The following is a 20,283-nucleotide window of genomic DNA, read 5'->3' as shown; positions in this document are numbered from 1 at the left end:
TCTCTTAATTTTTTTTCTAATTATTAATATTTGCTATAGGAAACAATAATTAACACGTGTCAAATGCCTAATATTTGTCTATCTTCTCTCATCATCCTTTTGTAAAATATAACACTTGTTTATTTATTTATTTCAATGATGACGATAACTCAGTTTAAATAAATAAATATTTACATTTGTAAGCATTTATTTGATATGATTTATCATCATTAATTTGTATTTAATAATTTACTATATGTAGTTTATTTAATAAAGATATATGAGCCAATTTTTAAGTTCTATCTGATGTATTCGATTATATTTTAAGAATGTGATTTGTACATATATTTAATAACTTTATTCTGTAATAATACTGCCAAATTATCCCATTTTCCTTTCCAAATTACTATAAATAGAAGTGCAAAACGTCCATCTTGAAATTTAACTGTATTTGCTAATGATTAATTTATGAATTTCACTACATATTTGCATAAATCGAGGACAAGTAATTGATATAAAGCTAACATTTCGACTATATAACGAATGAAAACGAAGGTATATTTTGTTTATTATTTATATATTAAGAATGCATCCCTTTTCCATTATTAAATACTAACGAACTCCTCTCCAATTTTCCAAATTGCAATATATCATATGCCAATTTATGTTTCATGAACTTCTGAGATTGTTGCTGCACAGATTGTGTTACGTGAGGCCTTTCAGCGGAAGTTGCTAGTCAAAGTCACGTGAGGCCTTCCTTGTGTCCGGTAGTCGTCGTTTGAAGGAGCTCTTCTCGAAATTTAATTCTCGGATAATTCGTGCGAAATTTTCTTGGATATTCTCATCTCATTTTCAATTGTCTTTGCAGTTAACTGTGATTTTAAACGAAGGATATCGAGAAATTGCAAGGATATAAGGTAAAAAAAAAAGTTAGGATAATCAATTTATAAGAGAGAAAAATTATATTTCTTTTTTAAAATTTAGTTTTTATTCCTCATTTCTATAGTTTTTATTCTTTCATCCTTTCATCTTTTATTTCAATGTAGTCTTCATTCTTTTATGCTAAAAATTCGTAAGCTATGGCAGGCCTATACATTAAGAAATCACCAATACACTTTCGTAGGTTTTAAGTATTATTTGCGTTTGTTTGTATGTCTGTAGGTAACGATTAAATCTGTAATAATATTAACTGAAAATGCGCTTAAGACTAGGTTTTAAAATAACTCTTAAGATCGCCTAAATGATCGGGTTATAATTCGGCAATTTTAAATAATTAATTTGTATTAATTATTTAAAATAGCCTAAAAGTAATAAGATTTTTATTTAGTAATTTGTAGTTTATTATTACCTGTCGTAATATACATAAAACTGGTATAATTTTCGTATATTTTACTATATAATTTGCATATTATTATTAGTAAATTATATATACAGTATAATTTGTGTATATTATTACTTAATTATAGTCCTGTGTATAAGATTTTGACTATTTCGCAATCATACTGTTCTTGGGGTAATCTAGCTGTTCTATAGTTATAACCACATTGTTCTAAGGAATAAACACAATGTTCTAGGAGGTAAATAAACTGTTCTAGGGGGTAACCACGCTGTTCTGAGAAATAAACACGTTCTAGGGGTACACAATGTTTTAGGGGTAACCACGTTGTTCTAGGAGTAACCACGTTGTTCTACAGATAAACCACATTTTTCTAAAGATTAATATCTTATCATATTACTGTATGGAAACAAAATTCAATTTTCTTTCTACTTTTTCTTCATACTCTAAGAAATTGTCATCATTCTTTTTCTTATCTTTGTTGGAGAGAATGGTGAACTGATAATACTTTCTCGATTAAACCTGACTTTCTCACGATGAGAGCTCAAGCCTTGCACATTCAATGCACTTGAATCCATCATTTTAACAGAGCAATTACTAATTAATACCTTACACATAATATATTATATTTTTTATGTTATCAATGCGGAAATATGTAGGAATATTATTAGATTTTCAATGCGATTTGTTTCGAAGACGTTAGATTAAAATTTATATGAACTTAATTGAAGCACAAGATAGGTTATTAAAAATATAGTTTTAAACGTCTCGAATTGACTTTACAGCTCTCATGGTTTAATTGATGAGAAACACTTCTAGTGTAGATCGTATTGTCCTGTTGCTTACCTCCTAGAAACTATTTATATCAGTGGTTCTTAATTAGAGTACACGTACCCCCAAAGGCCTGTAGAAAATTTTCGGGGATCCGTGGACTTTGAAGTGTAAAAATTAATATTTAAAAACATTATTCCGAGAAGGGGTCCGTGACTTTCACCTGACATAAAAAGGGTCCATGGATCAAAGAAATTAAGAACCCCTGCTTTATATTTCTGATGGTATTTAATTATTGTTATATTATTCAATTAAAATTAAAATTACGTACTAAAAGAAATAAAAATACAGCTCAGAAAGTCGAAAGTTAAAATGAAGGACAAAATTTAAACTGGATCCTGCAAAGATATTTTGCTTTATATTGTTTTTATTGGAATTTAAAGCGTTATCTCGCACCTTCGAGATAACGCTTTTACACCGTCAAGGGGTCAGATATGAAAATGACAAATGGACTTTTGTAACGAAACTCTAATCTATGATTTATTATTAAATAAACAGCTAACAAAATCGTTAAATTTAATTGTTTAATTATATATTTTTTTTAGATAATTTTAAAATTCTGCCTGTTTATCACATACTGTACATACGAGTAAATCCGATACTGCCCTTCACTTAAGGTCAAAGATAACAATCACCCAACCTGTAATTTTGGGAAGGCTTAAAAAATATATTCAAATTTTAACGTGTTTAATCAATATAATATCTTGTTTCCATAGTTTCCATTAATGTACAATACATTAAAATATAGAATTAAATATTGTATAAAGTAGATCATAAAATAAAATATAATATAACGTCAACACCTGCAAAGTTAAACTTTATACAGATGCCTGGGGCTAAATTCTCTGCCTTCTCGAGTATCCGTCAATTTAGATTTTTTCAGACGTAAAAAGCATGAAACGTTGACGTGGCATTAAAATTTTTTATCGAAAGAATTAATTTTCTAGAAGAAAATATTATAAATTTATTATTTGAGTCTTTAATTTACTGATTTAGAATGTATTCAAGATGCTCACCTTTAAATGTTTGTGAGGGGCTAGCCGGGAATAAGGAGTAGTACTCGTGTACCACTCGTGTACCACTTAAAACTCGTGTACCACTTAATCGGCAACTATTCTTGTGAACAGCCCTCTGTTTGTCTGAAAAGGGTGGTTTATCTATTTAAAGAAATCGAGTGTGGAGGGCTTTAACGAAACTTTTAAAAAGAAAGATCTAGACGGTAAGGTCCATATCACATCAGGATCCTTGACACCAGTTAATCAGATTTATACCACGCGGATTAACACGCGATAACCCTAACTTGTGAGTAAGAGGAGCGAAGGAAATTTAAAAACAATATTAACCAAACCATTTTTCATATAATAAACAAACATTTAATGAATCAGAATATAAAACTATACATAAGAATAAATCTAAACCTAAACATAAATCACTATCTTATCCTAATATTATGCTAAACCTAACGCGTGAGAGAGAGTTCACATCGATCTGACCTTCCACAGGTTTTTCATATATTCTCTGTATCTATATGAGGGTATTCTTCTTTTCTTGATTACTTCTCCTCTTATATTTTCTATGGACAGTTCTTTTAAATCTTCTCTTTTAACAATCTTGTATACTTCGAATGTAGTACAATGTTTTATGATTTCCTTACGGATTCTTATAACAGCCTTGTATGACGATATCTTATTTCGTATGGCAAACCTCTTTTCGACGGACTGCCTTTGTCTTATGGCTAGTTCTCTTCGTGTGACAATACCTCCCTTCGACGGACTGCCTTTGTCGTATGTCGGACTTTCTTCGTGTGGCAACCTTTTTCCAACGGACCGCCTCGAGTGGCGAGAAAATGTCCCTTTTATTTGCTCTCCAGTAACGTGTGAAAAAACTCATGCGACTCATCATGAGTCGGCCTGGGAAAGGAAATCAACTTCCTTTCAAAATCGAAAGTTTCATCCGTTTTTTTGTAAAATTCGTTGACTTAGAAAAATATTATTTTTCTATTAATTTTCTAATCTTTTCTTCACCTTGTAAATCTTCAGAATGACCCTCTCTGAACTTCCCGACTCTTACATGTTAATTAAATTTTAACTGATTACAATTACATATTCAGCTGTATTTCGTGTGTAAGTATCAATATTGCTAGTGTATCGATGTGATAAGTCGATCGATGGGTCAATATTAATTAACGAAACATTCATCATACTATTGACATATCTCTAACCCGAACCAGATCTGTAAACGGCCTAAGCTTAGATCCTCGCCTCTATAATTTAGGCCTTCTATTTTTACACGTAACTTTATTTGATAGAGGAGAAGGCCCTGTAATGTTACAGCTTAGAACCACACAAGGCCAGCCCTCGATCAAAGTCAGTGGTTCTAAAACTGGATGTCACGAAATTTTAAATTAGGCTCCATTTGATGGAATAAAAATAAATCTTCATTTGTTCTTCTGTTCAGTGCGGCGAGTATTATACAAAAATCATGTGTCTTTTGACATGAATAATTTTTTCATTAAAAAAAGGTGAAGATTCTAATGATCAATAAGTGACTTCAAGTAGCCACTTCTTGAGCATTAAAAACTTCACTAGCAAAGCTAACGAACCAATTAGCACTAGTAAATCATCAGAAACTGGTGGCTCTATTAGTTAAGATTTGAGTATTTTTAACGTTAAGCAGCAAACAATCACTATTGAAACAACAGAAACAGAAACGAAGCCTCATACAGCAATTATGAGAACAATTTTTGGTGCCGAAGCAGAAGAAATAATGAAGATTCCTTTGTCAAACGACACCGTGAATAGATCGATCAGTTGATATTAAAAAATTAGTTATAAGTAAAACAATCGAATCGAAATTATTTAGTTTGCAATTGGATGAGTCAACTGATATCGGTGGTAAAGCACAATTACTTGTTTTCATTCGATATATTGAAGATGATAAAATTATGGAAGAACTTTTATGCTGCTAGGAATTCGAATAAACTACGACGGGAAAATATGTTTTTGATATGATGAACACATATTTTAATAGAAATGGTCTATCTTGGAAATCTTGCGTGGGTATATGTATGTATATGTATAGATGAGGCCCCTTCTGTGATTGGAACTATAACAGGGTTTGTTTCGTACGCTAAAAAGCAAAATGGAAACATTGTAAATCATTGGTAGCAAAGACAATAGGCCTGGAAAGTATATTAGAAGAAGCAAAGACAATAGGTCTGGAAGCCTAAAAAATGTATTAGAAGAAATCATTAAAATGGTTAATTATATCAAAGCTAAACCATTAAAATCGCGAATACTTGCAAAACTTATGTGAAGAGATGTAATCTCACTCCAATAACCTTCTTCATACCAAAGTGAGATGTTTTTGAACTCAAAAAATAAATTAGTGACGTACCAAAAATAAAATCATTTATGTATTAAATACAGTGAAACCTGTTTAAAACGGAAATCTGCCTAAACAGAAAGAAACATTCGGTACCGATTTACACAGGTTTTACTGTATAAACAAAGTAAGTTATGATGATGCTTTATTTTGTAATATCTGAGGCCCAAATTATCCACATTGCTTATATAATCTGATGGCAAAGTCACTGAATATTTTTTCTACGGTAAATCTTGAATTTTCCCCATATTTAATGTTATTATGTTTGTTTTTAATCACCTTACGCTGAAAACCTGTGTTAGAAATTCTCATTAAAGACTCATTCGGGGCTCTGGATGACAGGAATTTAAGTCAAGGTAAAACCCTCAACGATATTTTATGAGCAGACACGTCATGTTTATCTCATTTTTTATCATTCGGCGGCTTCTATGTGAGTTTGTTCGAAAATGAAAAATGACAACGGGCATGGAATTCAATGTCTGGAAGAGAATTTGTATATGAAATGACTTCACTTTTGTAACCTAGATGAAAGTCTTTACACGGAAGAAATTGTTATGTATAAAATACTAGTTTATTTAGAATTCCAGCTAAAAACCAGCTATATGTTTTGCTGTTGGAATCTAGATTTTTCCGACTTACGGCACTTAGCTTATCAGTTAACAGAAAAATACGGATTGAAACATAGATTCAATAATGAATCTCAACTGGCCGGATGGAAATGGTATTATAAATTTATGACGAATCACACAGAAATATTCTTACGCACTCCAGAACCAAAATCAACGGCTCTCTGCAAAGGATTCAACAAAGAAACGGTAATGGGGTTCTTCGACAAATATGAATCAATCTTAGATGAAAAAATTTATAACATGGACGAGACTGGTTTAAGCACGGTTCATAAACCTTCTAAAATTTTGGCTCAAAAAAAAAAACACCAGGTTGGAACTGTCACTAATGGCGAACGTGGTATCAACACCACACGCATCTGCTTTATGAACGCTGCTGGAGAATTCGTGCCACCCATGCTCATGTTTAAACGTAAAAGAATGACAGATGACTTAAAGCGTGGAGGTCCACCGAATACATTGTACAGTTGTTCAGAAAGCGGATGGATTCTGAGTACATTATTTGTCGAATGGCTTAAACATTTTGTGTGTCTGAGACTGCAAACATTCAAGTTCTCATCTTATACGGTCATTCGACGCACACGAAGAACATTGATGTTATTCATCTTGAAAGGGACTATGGAATAATCATGCTTTCTCTGCCAGCACATACCACACATAAGTTGCAACCACTAAAATAGGTTATTTTTCAAATCACTAAAACTGAGTTTTAGTGCTGCTTGCTCATCGTGGATGCGAAACCATTCTGGTTCCTTAAATAAAGCAAGCAAACATCGCGGAAATTTTGGGAGAGGCATATCCTCGAGCCGTTTGTATGAACACAGGCATGCATGGCTTCGAATCTTGCAGATTGTGGCCTCGCAATCGCTTTAAGAGCAGAGTTGAGGAATATGTTATTCTTGACGAAGATACTAATCTAAGTGAATCGGCGGAAGTCTCCCAGAATCTGGCAGCAAGAACAAACAGATACTTTAACGTGTGTGGCACAATCCAATCAGACTACTGAGCAAGAACAGACTGAAGAAGTTGAGTACCCACAACTTCCTGATGTGCCAACGATTCACCCTTCGGTAAAACTGCAAGATCAATGTCTAGAAGAGAAAGCGAAGGAGTGTCCTTTAGGTATCAAAGTAAACATTTCTAATATAGAGACAGTTCGAGCGACACTTGAAATAATATTTCCAATACGTGCTATTCTTGGAAATTCAAAACAAATAAAAAGAAGAACTACAGGCGCTCTTGTTCTTACAGAAAGTCCTTATAAAGAAGAGCTCGAGAATAAAATAGAAGAATTCAAGAAGAAAAATGTATCAAAGAATCTTGATGTAAAGCAAAGTAAAACTACTAAAATATCACAAAATGAGAATAAAAAAAAGAAACAAGAAGAAGATGAAAATAACAGTTGGTACTGTAAATTATGCCAAGAAGACTTAAAAAAAAAGTATAATCAAATACACGCAATGTGAAGAGATATGGGTACATGTACTTTGCACAGGAACCAATAAAAAACAACGGATTACACTGCGATAACTGCCAATAATTAATGAAGACCATCCACCGAATTTGTTAAGAGTAAAACTACACACGTATTAATACATTATTGATTAAGATTTTGATTCTTAACATTGCAAACCAAAGTACGATTTCAGATGAATGGTCCTAAATCGTACTTTTTTAGTGTTTTTTTTAAATTGTTTATTTCTCAGAAGTTTATAAGATTTATTGATTATGGTAGTAATAAAATATTTCCCAAAATAAAAGTTACTTAAAATAAAAAATAATAATTTGTTTATTAATCTCGATAATATGATGGATGGTTTTTTCTTAAGGGATACGAATGAGGCAAGTGTACCCTAGTTCCATGTCCTTGAATTCGCGTGATACGTAAGCGTTGAAAGTAAAGGATATGTTTTCCTGTTAGACACGAAAACATTTATCAAACTTGGAGAGACGTGAAAAACCGGTTTATCATATAATATAACATCAAGATATTTCGGTTTGTAGCTTTAATTAATCATTTTTTTATTTTATAGCTCTTAAAAACTCTTTACCTGTTTAATTGCATTTCAATTTCCAGAAATTATATCTTCTGCATTGAAATAAACAATAAAATTTTATATACTAGAATGTCTTTTCTATATACTTCTAAACTCTTTGCGCGACGTTCGAGTATTACGTTAGCAGAAATTTGCCTTTTTTGATCCCCTCCCTGCTATCATCAGACATCATAAATCAAGGTACCTTCCCTTATTATGCAACAGGACAGAAATTAAAACTATTAGCTACACTGCTGGTTATTAAAATCTCTACACCAGGAAGGAAAGACATACCATACCATAATCATGTTTATTGTACACTACAGTATAATAGGAGGAAGACGTGATTAAATTGGCAGGTAATTTTGAGGTACAGAGCATCCAGCATGTACCTTTTATGCAAATTTCGTGTTTGTTGCGTGCCGCCTTCATGGTGTAGCAATTTTAATGGCCAGCAGTGTGTTTTCAGCTGTATCTGTTTATTGAGGCAGCTACAAGATGGTAATGAACTGCACGCGCGTGTATCTTGACTGCAAAATGCATGCAAGGTACACGCTGCAAGATGCAGACAAGGTGCAAATAATAATTTTAAATCCACAGTGGCAAATGATACTTTTTCCCGAATACCATCTCGCCTGTATCGTTGCTGGGCCAAATCCACTTCCCACAATGAGTCGAACCATTTATTGAAATTGCCATTTTCAGCTTCTCGATTGCTGAGAAACAAATTTTATTTATTAAATATTTAAAGATGAATTATAACAAGTTGTATGAATTTTTCAGAAAATTTACTTGCCATGCTTCGTTGCAGACTGACAGAAAACACAACTTCTTATGGGGATATGAAAGACTCGTTATAAGCCTACGATATGTAATTTAAAAGGAGTGCCACAATAATATTTCAGCCATCTCCTGACAAAATTACATGACAACCGAAGAGAAAAATAAACGACAGGTGCAATCTTACGTCATAAAAAAACTCCTCTTTCCTATCTTCAGCAATTGGCAGATACGAACTAATCCCTTTTCCCCATAAACTAGTGACTCAATAATTAAATGGCCCCTTGATAGATCTGCATCCATTTTTTTTATTGTGACTCCCTAGGACATGCAGAAAATATAGATTGCAGTGTAACCTCGAAACTCTCCCTCTCCTATTGATATTTCGTAATAAACATGTAGGATAAAATAATAATAGGGTGAAATAGTCAACGGTTATAATACGGTACCGACCGCTTTTATTTTAATGTTGCCCTTACTATTGTTTTGCTCGGGCGTATCTGTTAGCAAAATATATAAATATGTATAGTAAAACCTCACTAAGTCGGACACCTGTGATGAGGATCCAAAGTGTCCAGGTTAGAGGGGTTTCCAACTTTTAAACTTTTACTGTATAAAAGTCAAAATGTGTATGTCTGTTAGGTAAAGGATTCTATACCGTTCAATGTATCGGCACCAATGGCACGGATATTCTTCGATAACCTAGAAAAATACTATGGGAATTCCCACCCCAACAATCTCTAATGGGAATTCCCACCCCAACAATCTCTAATTCCCATTCCTTTTAGCAGTTTGTCTTGCAATTTCATTCTTGTAAATATTCGGATCAATAAATGTACTGTACATTTTAGTTACTGTTTAGCCCATTGTTTTTATCCCTCCTTCTCCAACCTAACCTCACCAATTCCTCATCCCTTCAACAGCCCGAGCAACACCGAACACACGCAGCTAATTCAAAATAATTCATGTACTGTACGTCTGTATGTATCTTAACCCATTTATACCTTTATATGAATTTATATAATTACATAGATCTGTCATTTACGTGTTAAATTTTAATAAGAAATTGATTCTTAAATTACATAAAATTAATTTCGTTTCAGAACAAGCATGAGATTGTCGTGGAACACGCGAATATCGTTCGGAGTGGGACATTTTCTAAACGATTTGACCGCATCTATGTGGTTCACTTATCTCTTAGTCTATCTGCAATTCGTCTTGTGTTTCGACACTGGAGTTTCCGGTTTCGTTCTGTTAGTTGGTCAAGTGACAGATGCCATAGCAACACCCTTACTAGGATACGAGACGGACAGTTCTCATCATTTAGGAATATGCAAAAAATATGGAAGAAGAAAAGTATTATATCTTTTCGGTTAGTGTATATTAAAATATAAATAAATACGTACGATTAAAATTAAATTTTTATAGTTTCTAATACTCTATTATTTCATTTGATTTTATTATTACAAATCAAAAATAGATGAAAAACTAATCTAAAAATCTGTATAGAAAATAAACATTTTATGACTTGAAATGAACATATGTCGTCTTCTGCGATATATGTAAGATGTCAAGTGTAAATGATTTTAATCTCGATTTTGACCATATTAATGACTTAAATCTTTAGTTTTAAGATGAAATTGGTAGAATTGTAACCGTTTTTACACCTGAAATCTACCAAAATTTATTTTAAGCCGTCCCAAATCTCGATATCCGCTCACTTTTCGAGCGAACATAGATTTAAATGACTTTTTCTATTCGTGGATACATTCCTTTAGACTTATTTACTAACCTGTTTATAATGCTTCGATCGATCATTTTTCAATTGAGCGATCACTTTTTTAATTTGATCGTATCGTTAACTATCTTTTCGGTGATCATTTCAACATTTTTTTTTTAAATTTTTATTTATGGAAAATATCTTCACACATAGTCCAATAAAGTGATAAAAATACTTTCTCCTTATGCAATTTAAATTACTAACCAAGCATTCGACTTACTTATAAACAAACCTGTTTAAGGAGAGTAATTAATATACAAGTAAAAAAGAAATAAGCAAGAGTTTAATTACTTTAATTATACGAGGTTTTCCAGATAAGTATTTTGTTAGTGTAGTGTATAGTACAAGTATACAGACGTTTAAAAAATAGTAGATTAGACGGGTTGTATAATTAGTTACACGTGGATCATACATACTTCAACATAAAGACCATTAAAAAAATTTTACTGTTACAAAATGCAATTAAAACCGATCGCCTAGTCTAATGCCATTAGGAATTTTTTAATCTGGCCATGCAAAAACAGTCTTAAGATAATTAAACTTTGTTCTATAGATGATTTTTGTAATAAGATTATAAAACTAAAATAGAAGTTAACGTTTCCCGAGTTCATAAATCGAATTGAATGTTGTATCACACGTGATGGGGTTATTATATCGGGGTTTAAAGTGTAAGCCTGATTTATAATCTTTGACTTAAATGATTTTATCTATTTTTTTTTTTAGGTGTTTCTTGCGTATTATTTAGCTTTCCATTTATATTCATCCAGTGTCCAGGATGTAGTAATAGTAGTCAATGGGCTATGGTGGTCTATCTGGTTCCTCTAGTGGTAATCTTTCAAACAGGTTGGGCTGCCGTTCAGGTTTCTCATCTGGCACTCATACCGGTCATCACAGATGATTCTTCCGAGAGAGATTTTCTAAATGTTATAAGGTAAAGCCAAGAATTCCAATTAAATTATGCTACTTTATGATAAAAAATTTATGATTTCAATTACATTTTTTAGGAATGCATTCGATGCGGTTGCCGATTTTAGTGTTTTTACAATCGCGTGGATCATTTTTGTTACTACCGTCAATGGCCCTACCGATGCTCTGTCTATTGCTGAAGATGATAAGACCAAATTTATGGTAAAATTTGTAAAAAATTAAATTATAATTTATCGTTCGTTAATTAACATTAAATCACTTATTTAAAGATTATTGTTATGACGATAATCTGTATTGGATTTTCGACATGCGTTATATTCTACTTGGGAGTGAAGGAAGTAACACCCGTTCAATCTTCTACCACCTCGATTGTTCAACGTCGAACATTAAATAATCGGAAAATATTCAAGGAAAAAGAATTTTATAAAGTATGTTTCTATTGAAATTTCTTTTATATTTGCAAAAATATGAAGGCCTAATGTCAACGTTTTCTCTCCCGCAGATAGCTGTTATATATACCACAGCGCGATTATTTCAAAACTTTAACTTAGTTTTCATCCCTCTTTATTTACAAGAATCTTTAGGAGCAACTCAGGTTAGTATATTGTTTATTTTACAGCATTCTTGAGCCCACTGATCGGTAGATAAACATTGAACATAAAATTAATCACGGGTTTGTGCCTGGTCGTCGAGTTTTCCGGGTTTTCTTCACTCGTCTAACACTTGAAAAGGGCCCTCTTTCTCATAGAAAGTTCTCTAGAGAGGCATCTCCATCTTGAAGATGTATTGTTGTTGCCATTTCTATCCAATCCATTACATTCCTAAATGTAATCTTGCTCTTTAAATTATTATTATTTGACAGCCAAAAGCTTCTTATATGTTATGGCTTAAAGCCACATCGAAACAAAATCTGATCCAGTTTACAACTTTCATTAAGTTTTACTTACTTTAATGATCTTTTTTTTTTACTGTCACATTTTATTGCTCCTTCATACTTTCAATTTATTCGTCGGTTCCGTTTACCTGACCAGAAATTATCGAAATAAATCTTAAATAATTTATGCTTTCGGGTTATTTATTTATATCTTAACAGCAATATCTTACTTGTTGAATTTTTATTTAAATTAGGATTTTATAGCTAAAATACCACTCCTAATCCATGTTGCTGGGTTTGCATCATCATTCATAACGCGTTATCTTATGAAGTTCTGCGGAAAGAAGGTGAGAAAAAGTTTTAAAATATTTTATTTCCTTGAATAAATATTGAATTTTATTTATTTAAATTGTAGTTATCATTAATATTTGGTGCAGTGATTGGTACAGGAGGGTGCACTTGGATATATTTCGGAGAAGGCCCATCTTTCTGCTCACAGTATATATACGTGGTAGCTATTCTTCTAGGAATTGGCTCCAGTATATTAGTTGTCACCAGTTTGGCTTTAATACCGGATTTTATTGGACTCGATACTGTAATTACGAAATTATCATAATTATGTTTTTCCTAATTACATTGGAAGTAAGTAACTTTCATGCATAATTCATTTCCTTTAAAGGATATTGGTACTTTCGTGTACGGAGTGATAAGTTTCTTTGACAAGTTAGCAAACGGAATTGGTATATTAATTATACAATATTTACACGAGTAAGTCCACTTTTTTATTACGTGTACGCTTATTTATTATATAATTAAATATAATAAAATATAAATACAATAATTGGATCATTAGTATTGTGATTAAACATAATATTCCATAAGCTAATTTCATTGAACCAGGGAGGAAGGCCTGGAACTTTATTCGAATCTTAATTAAAGAGCTCTGTGTAGAAAGAATTATTAGGTAAATTGCGACCAGATTTGATATACATAATGTCCCGAGTATGCAATTTCGATTTTCGAAAAAATAATTTTAGTTGAAAATTAGGCCGTCAGGATGAAATTTGGCGTTGCTGTTTTCTTAGCGTGCATATTGCGAAGCGCAGTAATTTTATTTCAATTGCATATGTGGAATGTGGAATTGATGCACGATCATGCAAATTGAGAACCATGATTGTTCAACTGTCCAGGATGGTGAAGATTGCTTTGCGACCCCTTTTACATCTTCAATTTGTTAGAAAACGTACGTAATAATACATTAAAGGGAAATCGGCGCCAAATTTTGCCTCATCGGCTGAATTTTCTATTCAATTTTTCCCCAAAAATCGAAACCGTATACTCACGATCAGCAACGCCCGCACACTAAATACTGTAAAAGGAGGCACAAGCTACAAAAAAAAAGGCATCATACATTATGCAAGAGGCTTTAAACTATGATTCAACGTCGAATCAGCGCTCCTACAAGGTGGTACTGGTTGCAATTGGAGCCAACATGGCTTCGATTGCAACCAGTTGCTCGAGTTTTGGGACAATCGACAATTATAGTTTTTTTTACACTTCCAGAATAGGCTAGAAGTCTAAATTTTTTATTGTTTGTTGATAATAGAATTTGGGTTTCCTTGGGTATTAGGAAAAAGGGCAATACAGACGAAAAGGGCACGCGCTCCAAGTGCCCCAATGTACGGGCATCCTTACTCGGGACACTACATTTCACAAATATGATCAAGATTTGCCCAACAGTTCTTTCTGCAGGGTGCTCCGAATATCTATTATTTAATTATGATCATCCTGTATTTTCCTTCTGTGAAACTTAGTTTAATATTCTACAATTTTCTCTAATTTTTATTTTAGTATAATGTGTGATAAATGCGACTGGTTTTATCGTCACATAATGTCTATTGGAGTTGGAAGTATAGGTGTAGCAATGGTTTTAATGATCCTATTAGAAATTAAACTAATACACAGAGGTATGATTTACTCATATTTTTATTTATTAATTACATTAAAATATAAAATATCTACTTTTCTTGCAGAAAATACTTGCAGAAAACGCTTTATTGCGGAGAATAAATTAAAAAATGAATTCGTAAACAACAAATCGGAGATACAACCATTGCTGAGAGAAAATGGCATGACTCATTTTGCATTACATAGTTCTGAGTGCTGAAACTTATTTATCAAAATGTGTTTTTATATATATTTTACTAACTCAACGCATTAATCTTTTATAGAAGAGAAATTTAGCCATAATTACCTATAGATATTTCAACTATTCTTCTATAGTATTCAGTCGGAATTAACTGAATATTCTAATACACTCTTCTAGAGAATTCAATCAGAATTAACTAGAATTTCACACTATTTTTCTAGAGAATTCAACCACAGCTACCTGTATCAAGCCAAGTAATTTTTTGAATTAAATTTAATTCACCTTCAACTTTAATTCTTTCAATTGTGGAACGTCATAAGAAATCATAAAAGATCATACCTCGATATAGTATTCCCCTGAATAGCGCCACACCATAAAGCACCAGTTACTTGCGAATCGATCTTCTCTGTGAATATAAAATGGAGAAGACTTCATTATCTGTGAATTATTAAATGCATGATTTTGCATTGTTAACAACTTTATCTAATCATATGATTTTCGAACCCGAAATCATTGTACAAGGTCTCATTGTTTCAGCTTTATGATAGTGCCATACTCGATTTAATACTAATTACAGGCGATTCATCAGCATTTATCCGTTCAGAAGGCTTGCGCTTTACGAAGGTGGCGTTATTTAGAGAGACGATATATCGAGATTTTATTGTACAGTACTTTCTAATTCGTTTACTTTGTATATTAAGGTATTATAGTAAAATTTCATTTAAAATATAAATTGTAAAAATGAAGGATCCCTTCAATATAACAAATTATTTACTTTTAATTTTATATAATTTACAAATTTTTTTGTAATTGTTTTAATACAATGTTTAAATCGTTTAATAAATTTTATAATTGTTAAATTACGTATTTTATATAAAACTAGTCGTATATATAACAATTAACTCATGGTCAGGTCACAATGCCGTGCTGCAATTTTTAATCATATTTTAATTTAAAAAATCATGCGACTTCCGATCCAGACCGAATGTTCGTATACAGTTAATATACACAGATTCTTATGGGGCCCATGGGCGAGTGTCCATCAGTCCCATGCGTTAATACGGCCCTTCTTGTGAATACCGCTGTGGAGGTCATTCAGTACGAAGTTATTAAACGTGAAGGACATTTCAGCAAATGAGACCATTTACCTGACACAATTATTTTTTATAAAGAGTAAATAAATTTACATCTTATAAGAACATTCTGAAAATATTTTTTTCTAATTTCTTTTGCCTTTAATTCGAACTTGTACAATAGTTAATGCAATAAACTATACTTCACCGTGCTCTACCCATTGTGGTAATTGGATATCTTCCATATCTAATTACCACAATGTTCTGTTTTTACTTTCTAGATTTTTATGTATACATAACAAAGAAAAGTATTGGAATCGTGTGAAGTTTGACCTTTTGGGTCTTTTGCAAATCTCCTCCTGAATTCAAAATGTCAAAAAAAAAAACAGGAAATTCTCTGATGTGTGTGTTGTGTACAGGAAAATGTACAAGGTTCTTCTTGAGAATAATTCACAATTACTTTTGCACTGGATAAAATTCCAGTTTAGGGAAGGATGAGTGATGTAAACAAAGTTTGCCTTTAGTAGGAACAAGATTAAAANTGTAATTGTTTTAATACAATGTTTAAATCGTTTAATAAATTTTATAATTGTTAAATTACGTATTTTATATAAAACTAGTCGTATATATAACAATTAACTCATGGTCAGGTCACAATGCCGTGCTGCAATTTTTAATCATATTTTAATTTAAAAAATCATGCGACTTCCGATCCAGACCGAATGTTCGTATACAGTTAATATACACAGATTCTTATGGGGCCCATGGGCGAGTGTCCATCAGTCCCATGCGTTAATACGGCCCTTCTTGTGAATACCGCTGTGGAGGTCATTCAGTACGAAGTTATTAAACGTGAAGGACATTTCAGCAAATGAGACCATTTACCTGACACAATTATTTTTTATAAAGAGTAAATAAATTTACATCTTATAAGAACATTCTGAAAATATTTTTTTCTAATTTCTTTTGCCTTTAATTCGAACTTGTACAATAGTTAATACAATAAACTATACTTCACCGTGCTCTACCCATTGTGGTAATTGGATATGGAAGATATCCAATTATTACAATGTTCTGTTTTTACTTTCTAGATTTTTATGTATACATAACAAAGAAAAGTATTGGAATCGTGTGAAGTTTGACCTTTCGGGTCTTTTGCAAATCTCCTCCTGAATTCAAAATGTCAAAAAAAACCAGGAAATTCTCTGATGTGTGTGTTGTGTACAGGAAAATGTACAAGGTTCTTCTTGAGAATAATTCACAATTACTTTTGCACTGGATAAAATTCCAGTTTAGGGAAGGATGAGTGATGTAAACAAAGTTTGCCTTTAGTAGGAACAAGATTAAAATAATTGAAATATTTATAAATATTTTCAAATTTTCTCCCTTAAAGATACCTTTTTATATAATTAAACTTGTATTCTTGTATAATATATTTATTTATGCGAATTAAAATTAATCCGGTCGATAAACCGAGTGAAACATTCGTCCATCCTGATAACAATTGAGGAGGGGGGCTGAACTTCTGTGCCTGGCGGTCTGTCGGTCGGGGTTAAGTTATATAATTTTGAAAATCATATTTTTTTTCCTTTGTGATGATAAATTATATAAATATATATTAAAACATTCTATGATATCAATTTTAAATAGAAATCATGAGACGACTAGTTAATTTTGATTTTTAAAAAAATATTAACAATAAAGAGAGAAAATACAAATTTACCTACGTAAAAATTACAAATATAAATATGAAAATTATATAACAAAAAATGCTATAGGCCGATTATTAATTAATGCAAAACGATCTACTAGGCTATATTAAGGCTAGTTTAATAATTAGATATAAAGTAATTTGGCTAAAAATAGGCGGTTATGCCGCCATCTCATGGTAGATTTAATAATTAGGAATAAATTAGCATTTTTAATTTAAATTAGAATATTGCGGAAGAATAATTCGGCCCGGAGTGGGATCTGAACCCGAAACTCTTGCTTAAATTAATTTAAATGCAACGTAATGGTTACTCAGGGACTACTTTAGCGCCCACGGCTCATGCTGGAGTAAATCAATTAATTAGTTGCGGGTTCGAGTTCCTCTCCGGCCGATCTTTTTCTCAAAATAATTTAGATTTAAATTATTAAACTAACCTTAATATAGGGAGATCATTTGTTATCAGTGTTACGTAAAGATACTTGGAGCTCGGCGAAAGAAGGAATCGGATGTCTCCTCTTTTACTTGGATAAGATATGATGGATGGAATAAGACAATGCAACACTTGAACGATTTGACAAGGAGGAGGTGCCTCCCGGGAGGAGTTTTTATGAGAAATCCTCCCCTATACAGGTGTTAGACAAGTGAAGAAAACCGGAAAACTCTGCGTGACCTGCTTATTGGTTGGTTTACTTATTTACGTGAGCGATCTGCCAAGATGGGATGCCTCCTTTCTATGAGAAACTGGTCCCTATTTAGGTGTTTCTAACGTGAAGGAAATATGTGGCTAGCCCGCTGGCGCGATGCTATAACCCACGACCAGTGTTCACTGTTCTGTAGTTTCATCCTCTCTGCTACTGGTGGGCCTGCTCGTTGGTGAGGCCCGAACCCTCAACCAGTATTATGTGGTTTTATCCACTCGGCCACTGTTTGTATTTTTAATGTGTAGGCTACACGTTAGTTTCATAACAGAATTTTTTAAAATATTCTTTCATGTCTCAAAAAGGAATTCCTAAAGGAAAGATGATGATAATTCTAGATAAGAAACGTGGAAAATATGCATTGTATGTGACTTTATACCTAGAATATTTCTAGGATAGTAGTGCCAAGGTCTAGTTACTATAGGTTACTATAAATTACTATAGTAATTTATAGTAACCTATAGTAACTATAACTAGAATATTTCTAGGATAGTAGTGCCAAGGTCTAGTTACTATAGGTTACTATAAATTACTATAGTAACCGTTGCGTTTCACCGCACTGATGAACAGTCTCATGAAAAATATATTTAGCGCTCATAAAAACATAACATTCTTCTATTAAATAAAATTACTTAGTTTCTGGTCTTTAATATATAATTTTCCATGTTTTTAACATTTTTTCGGGTACTTCAAAATGTATAATATATTTTTAAATATTATTATTAAATGCATTAAAATATTTGTTACAATTATAATTTAAATTTGTTATCAGTTCATCTATTATCTATTTTTATTGAGTTCAGTCACATTTCTTAGTGTTATAAGATAATATTTTCGGAGAAAAATATAAATTTCGAGTATAAAAAGCTGCAATTTTTTTCAATTATAATGTGAAAGAACTCTTGATATATTGCACATTATTACAGAAATAAATTGCAAATACGTATGCTAAAAATATTAACGACGTTAAATTATTTAAATTTGAATCGATTTTACTTTTGAACTATTCTAGAACACGTAAATTAATATGTTTAAAATAATAAATTTCATGCGTGTTTCTATATAAAAATGCATTGATTTGTTTTATTTTAAAGTACAGAAAGGCCCTCGATNTCTCGAACAGATTAGATCCTGTTTATGCATGTGTGTGAATGTGTTTCTGTTTCCATGTGCTGCTTTAACTCTATAAACTATGATACATCAACGTTTTCTATGGATGAAGTTGTTATAAAATATCGAATTTTTAGAAAGTTTTTCGAAGGGGAATACTGGAAATGATACAGAAAGGAAAAATTAACAGTATTTATGAAAAGGTGGGTTCAGTTTCTTTCATTACTCTTACTGGGTTCGAGCGGAGGAGTTGGATCTCCTCCTGGTCCTGGAGAGTAATTATAAGGAATTTAGTGCGGAATTTTAAACTGTATAGAGAAAAAAACGTACGAAATAACTCTCCCTTTTGTATATAAGTCCCTCCTTTTCAAAAACATGGGCCCTGATCGTTCCATCAATTAAGAATTATATAAATGAAACAGGTCCTTCTAGCTATGTAAATAGAAGAAATATATTCCAAAGCTTTCGTACACAGCAAAACCTGTGTAAACTGGACTAGCAGGTTTCCGTTTTGAACAGGTTTTGCTGTATTTAAAACTAATTCAAATGAGATATATTATACCATTTAATAATAACGCCTTCGTGAGGACCTACTTTACAAATAAACACATTGCATCTATGTAAACTTATCTAAGGTACTTTAATTTAGCGTTTAATGATGATGCTAAATCGAAGGGTGGATGTAGTTTTGTAATTATTAATCGTCCTCGCTCTAATCTTTCTCTCTCTCTAAATGAAATTAGTGAAGAAGATGCGGGATTGTCTCGCCTTTTGTACGAGTAATTAACTTAAATTTACTATAAAAAATTAAGCTGAGTACTGTTCTAATTTCAAGGCTGTGTCCGAATATATTTTAAACTATGTATAGTTTTGGTTTACTATAATCGATTAGTATATAAATCCATAATCCAGTTGTCATAACTGGAAAGAAAAAAAAAGATATTTAAAAGGTTTCCATGGTGAATACATTAACGTTTCACGTACGATGA

At 32.1% G+C, this 20,283-nt stretch overlaps 1 protein-coding gene and 1 pseudogene across 1 annotated transcript; both read left to right on the top strand.

The window, feature by feature from the left end:
* Window positions 1-776: 776 nt before the first annotated feature.
* Window positions 777-15,386, top strand: LOC111640576 (major facilitator superfamily domain-containing protein 12-like). Its single transcript, XM_023386600.1, has 11 exons — window positions 777-896; window positions 10,076-10,344; window positions 11,476-11,683; window positions 11,757-11,880; window positions 11,949-12,107; window positions 12,182-12,274; window positions 12,808-12,900; window positions 12,969-13,148; window positions 13,233-13,321; window positions 14,405-14,520; window positions 14,587-15,386. The coding sequence occupies exons 2-11, from the start codon at window positions 10,083-10,085 to the stop codon at window positions 14,718-14,720; spliced, it is 1,458 nt and encodes a 485-aa protein (XP_023242368.1). The 5' UTR covers window positions 777-896; window positions 10,076-10,082; the 3' UTR covers window positions 14,721-15,386.
* On the top strand, window positions 6,133-6,836 carry LOC111640574 (annotated as a pseudogene).
* Window positions 15,387-20,283: the final 4,897 nt, after the last annotated feature.

This window comes from Centruroides sculpturatus, unplaced genomic scaffold (assembly GCF_000671375.1).
Source record: "Centruroides sculpturatus isolate CEXI.00-Female unplaced genomic scaffold, Cexi_2.0 scaffold1379, whole genome shotgun sequence".
NCBI lineage: Eukaryota > Metazoa > Arthropoda > Arachnida > Scorpiones > Buthidae > Centruroides > Centruroides sculpturatus.
Note: the sequence above shows the minus strand (reverse complement) of the source record. Positions and strands in the feature narration are given on the sequence as shown.